Here is a 10,000-nt window from a genome sequence, read left to right on the forward strand (position 1 = left end):
CAACCCACCCCAAGCCCCCCGTGCCAACCCACCCCAAGCCCCCCGTGCCAACCCACCCCAAGCCCCCCGTGCCAACCCACCCCAAGCCCCCCGTGCCAACCCACCATGGTCGTGCTCCTCCTTGGTGGGCGAGAGCGGTCGCAGGCCGGCCACGAGGACGCCTCCGGCGCCGTTGGTCGCCCCCGACATGTGGTTGATGGTCGCCGGGTTGTTGTTGTTGTTGTTGCTGGAGGACGACGAGGAGTTGCCGGAGGAGGAGGAGGAGGTGGAGGACGAGGGGGGCGGAGGAGGAGGGGGGTGCGTGACGCCGGCCGCCGCCGCCGCCGCTGCTGCTGCTGGCGCTGACGTGATGGAGGCGAGGGCGTGGTGGGCGTGCGTGGTGGTGAAGGGGGAGGTGGTGATGGAGGGGGGGGAGAGGAACCCCCTGGAGCCCCCCATGGCGGCGGAGACGAGGCCCGGGAGCGGCAGCGGAGGCCTACTGAGGGGAAACAGGTTCTCGTTATGAGCGTGTGGACGAGAGGGGGGCGTGGCCTCGAGGCGGCCGACTCCTTTCCTTAACGCTACGGCCTTGTGATCTCATCTCGTGTTTTTCAGTGTCTATGTTCCTGGTTTATTCTATTATCTATCCACTTCTTCTCTCTCTCTCTCTCTCTCTCTCTCTCTCTCTCTCTCTCTCTCTCTCTCTCTCTCTCTCTCTCTCTCTCTCTCTCTCTCTCTCTCTCTCTCTTTTTTACTTGCTCTATCTCATTATTTTTTCACAAATATTAATTTCCTATATAAGCATAATGAAGTTCGATGAACTGACATGAAATTAGAGAAAGAAGAGAGAGAGAGAGAGAGAGAGAGAGAGAGAGAGAGAGAGATAGATAGATGATAGGTAGATAGATAGATGGAGAGAGACAGACAGACAGACAAAGAGAGAGACAGAGAGAGAGAGGGAGAGAGGGAGAGAGAGAGAGAGAGAGAGAGAGAGAGAGAGAGAGAGAGAGAGAGAGAATGAGAGAGAGAGAGAGAGAGAGAGAGAGAGAGAGAGACTGTTGGGAGAAGTAATCGGGCAGACTAGCTAAGAAAGAGTCACAAAACCAAAAAAGGGAAGACAAAGGCAGATAGAGAAAAACACAAAAAAAAGAAAGTAAAAAACTAAATAATCGAGGAAGAAGAAGACCAATAAGAAGAAGAACAAGAAAGGAGAAGGGGAAAGCAAGAACTCAGATCTTACGTGAAGACTCCCACGGCCACGGCAGCCTCCCTCAAGAGCCTCTCCTGGTCCATTTCGGCGAAGGCTTCAGGTCTTATGGTGGCTGTGTTCCTGGGCTGTCTCTCGTTCTGAACCGCTGTGGGATCAGCAACAGCGAAAACGACATCCAGTTAACGTATTTTGGATTCATTGTGCGAGTGTTCTGTGTGTTTTTGTGGTATTAAGACGGCATACAGTTAACGTGTTTTGGATTCATTATGCGAGTGTTGTGTGTGTTTTCGTGGACTTAAAACGGCATACAGTTAAAACGTATTTTGGATTCACTGTGCGAGTGTTCTGTGTGTTTTCGTGGTCTTAAAACGACATCCAGTTATTTTGGATTTATTATGCGTGTTCTGTGTGTTTTCATGGTCTTAGAAGTCAGTGTAGTAGGGAAAAAAAGGCCTTTGTTTTGGGGTAGGAGAATGTGCGAAAGTTGTTTAGGGGAGACTATGTTACGCTTTACGTGTTTTTCTATGTGGCCATTTTTGTATATTAATTAATTTATTATGTTTTTTACGGTGTGGTTTATAATTTCTATAATGAGTGTCTAAGAAAAAGAGCCTTTTGTTAGGGTGAAAAAATGTGGGTTACTTGTTTTCATCTGTTCATGATGTTATTTCGGTGTGGTTTACGATTTCTATGCGCTTCACCTGATTCTTTTATTTCGAGTTAGTTTTTGTTCATTCGATATCAACATTTCTTATTTTGCAGCCAATTACATGGATGAAGCGTAATCACTATCATTTTTTTTAATCAAATGACAAAATCGTTATGATCTAAAACTACATTGACTAAGAATGAAGATTTTACAACAAATGCTACGTTATTAACTTCTATCAAATGAGGCTAAGAAAGTCGAACATAATGATTATGATAAAGCTATGAGAACAGCAGTAATGATAACAATAATAGTATTAATATTATTCTTAGTATTAGTAACCATAATAACAATTAATATAATAGCAATAATATTAATTGTGATAATGATAATAATGATAATGATAATAATAATAATAATAACAATGATAATAATAATTATTATATCAATAATGATAATAATAATGATAATAATAATAATAATGATAATTATAACAATAATAACAATGATAGTAATAAGGATAATATTGATAAAATGAATAATAAAGATGATAATGATGCTACTACTACTAATAATGATAATGATAATAAGAATGATAATAATGATAAAATAATAACACAAACAAATATAGCCATAACGATGAAATAAGAAAAAGAAAATGGTAATAATTACAACAATCATCATTATCATTGAAAAATATTTTGATGATGATAACAACGAAAATCAACAACAGCCAAAATGATAATGATGATTATAATGACGATGATAAAGATAAAAATGATAATAATAAAATTAACGATAATGATAATAAAAAACAATAATGAAAATAATGAAAATAATAACAATAATAGAAAAAGTAATAAAGAATGACAATACAAAGAATGGAATAATGGTGAAAGTAATGATAATATTACAAATGATAATGACTATAATATTGATAACAATAACGATACTAATAATAACAATGATAATGATAACGACAATAATAAATTGAATAATAACTAAATTAATATGTGATAATGTTAATGATGATGACGACGACGACGACGATGGTGATGATGATATAATGATAATAATGATGATGATGATAATAATAATAATAATAGTAATGATAATAGTAAAAATACCAATAATAATAATAATAGTAATAATGATGATAACGCTAATGATGATAATAATAATGATAATGATAGTAATAATAATAAAGATAACAATAATAATAATAGCAAGAAAAAAATAATAACAGTAATGAAAAAGATAATAAGGATAGTAAGAAATAATCATGATAATGAAGATGATAACAACAATGACGGAGCAAATGAAAATAATATTGATAAAAAAGTGATAATGAAAATAATGATAATGATGGTGAAGATAATAACAATTATAATGGCCATTAAAACTAATCATAGTAACGATAAGGATGATAAGAATAATGATAATAATAATGTAAAAAATAATAATGATAACCACAATATTGATGATAATAATGATAACAATAATGATATTTATATTAATGATAACAATTGTAACATTTATCATTCCTTTTATTCCCATTGTTGTTATTATGATTATAATTTTCATCATTATCATTGTCATTATCATTATCAGCATCATCTTTATTGTTGCTATTATTATTAATATTATCATTACTATCATCATTATTACTATTACTATTACTATTATTATCATTATTATTACTATGATGATGATGATAACAATCATGATGATAATAATAATGATTATGACAATGATATTAATGATAATAGTAATAATAATAATAATAATGAAAATAATCATAATGATAATAATAATAATAATAATAATAATAATAATAATAATAATAATAATAATAATAATAATAATAATAATAATAATAATAATAATAACAATAATAATAATAATGATAATAATAATAATAATAATAATAACAACAATAATAATGACAATAATGATAATAATAATAACACTAAAATAATAATAATGATAAAAATGATAAAGATGGCAATGACAATAATGATAATGATCAGAAAAAAAAATAATAGTAATGATAATAATAATAATGATGATGATAATAATAATAATAATAATAATAATAATAATAATAATGATAGTAATGATGATAATGATAATAATAATGATGATAATAATAATGATAATAATGATAATAATAATAATGATAATAATAATAATAATAATAATAATAATAATAATAATAATAATAATAATAATGATAATAATAATAATAATAATAATAATAATAATAATAATGATAATAATAATAATAATAATAATAATAATAATAATAATATTAATATTAACAATGAAAATAATAATGATGATCATAGTAATTAAAACACCAACAATAATGATAATAACAATAACAATAATAATGATAATAGTAGAATAATAACAACAATGATAAAAATAATCATAACGATAATAACAACGATAGAAACAAAAATGATAATAATACTTATGATGATAATAATAATGACGATAATGATAATGATAATAGTAATGATAAAAATGCTAATAATAGTAGTAGTAGTAGTAATAAGGATAATATTAACAATGATGGTACTGCTAATGCTAATACTGACGATTATAATATTGATAGTAAGTATGATGATGATAATAGCGATGATAACAGTAATAATAATAATTCAACAATAATAATATCAATCTTGAGAGTAATTGTTATATAGATAATAACAATGAAAAGTAAATGATAACGATAATGACAGTGATAATAGTAATACTAATACTTCTGATAGTGATGATGATAATAATAATAAATAATGAAAATATTAATAATAATGATAATGATAATAATAATGATAATTATAATGATAATAATAATAATAATAATAATAATAATAATAATAATAATAATATTGATAATAATGATAATAATAATGATAATAATAATAATAATAATAATAATAATAATAATAATAATAATAATAATAATAATAATAATAATAATAATAATAATAATAATGATAATAATGATAATAATAATAATAATGATAATGATAATGATAATGATAATAGTAATAATAATAACAATTATTATTATTATCATTATTATAAGAAATATAATAATGCAAATAAAAGTAATAATCATAATGACAATAAAAGGAAAAAGTTATTGAAATTGATGATAACATTAGTAATACTAATGAAAATGATAATAATGTCAATAATAACGATACTAATAACAATAGTAATAATCATACTGATAATGATGATAATAATTATGATAATAATAATAATGATAATAATGAAAATAATGGTAATGATAACAATGATAATGATAATGATGATAATAATTATGATAATAATAACAGCAATAATGCTAATAGTAATAACAATAATGAAGATAATAATAACAGTAATAATAACAATAAGAATGATAACAATAATGATGATGATAACAATAATGATAATAAGAATAAAAATGATAATAGTAATAATACTAATGATAACAATGAAAATAGCAGTAATGATTATAATGATGATGACAAGATTGATAAGGCTAATGATAATCATATCTTATATCAAGAATGATGATGATGATAATGATAATGGTAATGATGATAATAGTGATAATAATAATAATAATAGCAAAAATAATAATGATAATGATGATAATGATGATAATAATATAAACAACAGTAATAATAATAATGAAAATAATAAGTATAAGATAATGATGATAATAACAACAACAATAGTAACAATAATAATGAAAACGATAATGATAATAATAATGATAATAATAGTAATTATAAGGATGATAATAATAACATTGATAAAAAATATTACGATTTTAGGACTTTACAGATGTTTAATTAACAAAATTAAGATATAAATATTATAGTATAATGAGGTAAATTCAGAAGTATTTTTTCGATAACATCGAGAGATTCCTTTATATATTGTATAGTCTCACCATGCATCTTTTTTTCTTTCGTTTTCTCTTCTCGTTTTCTTTCTTTCGATTTACTTATAATTTTACAAGAACGCCTATCCCGTTTTCTTTTCGAGATCATCCCGTTTTACTAACTTCTTGTCTATTACATTTTTGCTTTTTTGCCTCTTAAAAACATCTGAGCATTTTTCTAAGTATTGATATAATGGAATCACAGCAGAGAGAAATAATTAAACCCTTTGACAATAGGTTTTCAGATTAAAAACCACATGTTTGAAACGAACGAAATATTTCAAATACTTTACGCTTGTACCCTGTTTTGCCTCCAAGACCTGATAATCTAATTTGTTTTGATAAACGTATTTCCTTAATAGGACTTTTACAATTTCTCCTTTTTGCCACAATTTTTCCTAATCATAATAATAAAGATGGTATTGACAATAATGATAATTTTATATCTTGGTAATAAGAACTTATAGATATTTACAATAATAACAATAATGACGGTGATAGTAAGACTAATGATGATAATAATGGCAATAACAATGATGATAACAATAATATTTGATGATGATGACAGCAACAGTAACAACAGTAACGATAATGATAATAATCATATTAGTAATGATAATTATAATAATTATGAAAATAATAATAACAATGATAATAACAAAATTGATAATACTGATACTAATAATGATGATAATGAAAATAATAATGATGATGATAATAACAATTATAATGATAATAACGATAAAAATGATAACAATGATAATAACAGTAATAAAATGATTAATATAACAACAAGGATAATGATAATAATTTAAATGATAAAAATAACGATAATGATTTTACGGTAATAATAATAACAGTGATATTCATAAGATAAAAATGACACTACTACTACTACTACCATTTTGCTAGATGTGAAAATGATCGATATAACCAATAGGATAATAATGATCATACTAATGATGAAAATGATCATAAGAATAATAGAAGCAACAATAATAATGATCATGGAAATAATGATAATAATGATAATAATTCTAAAAATGATATCAGTAATGATAATGGTAATAATCATAATGATAACAACAAAAATAATAATGATGATAATAACAATGACAATGATGATAATAACAATGACAATGATGATAACAACGATAATAATAGTGATAATAATAATAATAATGATAATAACAATAATAATAATAATAATAATAATAATGATAATGATGATAATAAGGATAATAATAATAATAATAACGATAATAATAGTAATTGTAATAATAATAATAATAATAATAATAATAATAATAATAATAATAATAATAATAATAATAATAATAATAATAATAATAATGATAATAATAATGATAATAATAATGATGATGATACTAATAATAATGAATAATATCAACCATAAATCTAATCATAACTATTATAAGATGATAACATATAACAGCGAGAGACAAACAGCATTAACAAAAAGGCGAGCGTTTAGGCCTTACCATCTTTGTTCATGCCCATCTGCAGGCACTTCTTGAGTCTGCATGCCTGGCACTGGTTCCTGTGTGCCTTGTCTACCACGCAGGCACCCGTTCCTGCTTGGCACCTGCGTCAGAGGGAGAGGGAAGAGGGAGAGGTGAAGGTGGGTGAAGTTGGGCGGTTTGGGGTTTATTGTTAATGTATAAAGATACACAAATACATAAATAAATATAAATAAATAGATAGATAAATATGTGTAAATATACACAAACACGAATACAGCAATGGACATAGGCATGCAATCTCTAACATACATATACACAGACACATCACAAACGCACAAATGAATATAATACTAATAGACACATGTACGTATCCCAAACACACGCACACACACACACGGACACACACACAGACACACACAGCAATACAAACACACACACAAAAACTAAATAAACTCAAGATAAACCACCAAGAACGAAGAAACCCCAAAAGAATTACCCGTAGAAAACAAAACGAAAATGAAATAAACTAACAAAAACGGAGAACAAAAGTAAGACGAAACAAACCAACAATAACGAAGAACAAAAGACAAGACGAACCAAACCAAACCAGCACAAAAAAAAAAAAAACACACTCACCTATAGATCAGCTTCCTCCTGACCGACCTCTTGAAGAAGCCCGAGCAGCCGTTGCAGGCCAGGATCCCGTAGTGCTTTCCTGACGAAGTGTCGCCGCACACGAGGCACTGGAGGCCCGGTGACACGCGCCGCCCGCCTCCCACGCCCATGCTACTCACGCCCACGCTGCCTGGAGAGAGAGAGAGGGGGGGGGGGGTTAGAGAAAGGGAGATTTTTCGGGATGAATGAGGGAGAGAGGGGAAAGGTAGGAAATGAAAGGAGGGAGAGGGAGAAAGGGAGGGAAAGAGGGAAGGAAAGACAGAAAGAGAGAGAGAGAGAGAGAGCGAGAGAGAGAGAGAGAGAGAGAGAGAGAGAGAGAGAGAGAGAGAGAGAGAGAGAGAGAGAGAGAGAGAGAGAGAGAGAGAGAGAAAGGGGGGAAAGAGATAGATAGATAGATAGATAGAGAGAGAGAGAGACTTGAAACTACACTGTAAACATACCAATTATAAGCCTGAAACAATATCCATCCCATAACTCAGACACAAAGAAACAAAATACATATATTTTCACCCTTGACAATCCCTCACAACCACAATCCATTTTTTTGAATTATTAAAACAATCCCCTCTCCCCTCAAAAATAAATAAATGAATAAATAAAAATAAATAAATATATAAATATGAAAAAATAAATTAATAAAATAAATACATAAAATATGATTTTAGGTCTTTTACCATTGCTAATTTTTTCCCTTTGTAATATATTTTATTCTTTTATCTAATTCCTTTCTTTCGTTTATCACACCTTATAGTTATTCATTTCTATGATATCTTATATTTGTTGATTTTTAGCCCATCATCATGAAATAAAACTACCATTTTTTTTATTTCATCTTATCTATCAATAAATTATTTTGCTTTATCCATTTTTTATCATTATTTTTTTCATTCCAACTTATCTAACCAGGGATCATATTGTTTTATCCGTCTTTTATCTTTTTCTTATTTTCTAAAATCAATATATATTTTTTTTTTTTTTTTAGATCATTATTTACCATTCCATCTTATTCATCCATAAACCATCCATTAACTTTTTTTAAATCTTTTTTTTTTCTATTTTTAAAATGAATATTCTAATTTTTATAAAATAATAATTATTTTATTCGATCTTATTCATCCAGAAATTCCCTCGTTTTATCCAACATTTATATCTTTTTATCTTTCTCTTCTTATTTTTTTTTTTAATAAATCATCATTCCATCTTATCCATCCATACATTCCCTTTTTTTATCCAACATTTATCTTTTTTTTTATCATATAATCGGATCATCCGCTTTTTATCTTTTTCTTAATTTTCTAAAATCAATATTCTTAATCTTTGTAATCATTATTTTTGTATTCCATCTTATTCACCCATAGATTCCGTCGAATTATCCAAAAGTTATCTTTTTTTAATCTTTTTCTTAAATTTTAAAATCATTATCCTTTTATTCCATCTTATGCATTCAAAAATTCCCTCTTTTTATCTTTCTCTTAATTTTTTTTTATCAACATTCTTTTATCTATTTATTTTTAAATAATTATTCATCATTCCATCTTATTCATCCAGAAATTCCCTCGTTTTATCCATCATCTATATCTTTTTATCTTTCTCTTCTTCTTTTCTTTTTTTAATCATTATTCATCATTCCATCTTATTCATCCACACATTCCCTCGTTTTATCCAGCATTTATCTTCTTTTTTTATCTATTTATTTTTTAATCATTATTCATCATTCCATCTTATCCATCCACACATTCCCTCGTTTTATCCAACATTTATCTTCTTTTTTCATCATATATTCGGCTCATCCGCTTCCACACACATACACTGGGAGGCAAATAACCCTTCACACGCATGTTTATGTGTGCGGTGCTGCGGGTTTTAATTGTGAGCCTGCTAAATGACTGATAATTCCGCCGAAATTGGGTAATAAATATAAAAAAAAGGGAGAGAGAGAGAGAGAGAGGGAGAGAGGATGGAGGGTGTGGGAGAGAGAAGAGAGGAAAAGGTGGGGAGGATAGGGGGGAGGGAGGGAAGGGGAGGGAAGGGAGGGGGGAGGGAAGGGGGATGGG

The 10,000-nt window shown here is 28.9% G+C and overlaps 2 protein-coding genes across 3 annotated transcripts in view; one reads left to right on the forward strand and one right to left on the reverse strand.

Moving 5' to 3' along the window:
- Positions 1–63, forward strand: part of LOC138862638 (uncharacterized) — a gene marked incomplete at its 3' end in the record, with an annotated part of 934 nt that extends 871 nt beyond the window's left edge. The window contains exon 2 of the mRNA XM_070125113.1: positions 1–63. This exon is cut by the window's left edge and continues 450 nt beyond it. Coding sequence (XP_069981214.1) covers positions 1–63 — 63 coding nt within the window.
- The window catches only part of Hr51 (Hormone receptor 51), a 177,577-nt gene that overhangs the window by 5,409 nt on the left and 162,168 nt on the right, over positions 1–10,000 (reverse strand). The window contains exons 4-7 of one of the 2 annotated variants that reach the window (XM_070125069.1): positions 7,908–8,076; positions 7,290–7,393; positions 1,220–1,334; positions 105–475 (exon numbers count right to left, since the gene is read on the reverse strand). In XM_070125069.1, coding sequence (XP_069981170.1) covers positions 105–475; positions 1,220–1,334; positions 7,290–7,393; positions 7,908–8,076 — 759 coding nt within the window. Of the gene's footprint in view, positions 1–104; positions 479–1,219; positions 1,335–7,289; positions 7,394–7,907; positions 8,077–10,000 lie in introns of both variants that reach the window. The other variant, XM_070125068.1, reaches the window with a different exon arrangement.

Source organism: Penaeus vannamei, chromosome 9 (genome assembly GCF_042767895.1).
Source record: "Penaeus vannamei isolate JL-2024 chromosome 9, ASM4276789v1, whole genome shotgun sequence".
Classification (NCBI taxonomy): Eukaryota; Metazoa; Arthropoda; class Malacostraca; order Decapoda; family Penaeidae; genus Penaeus; species Penaeus vannamei.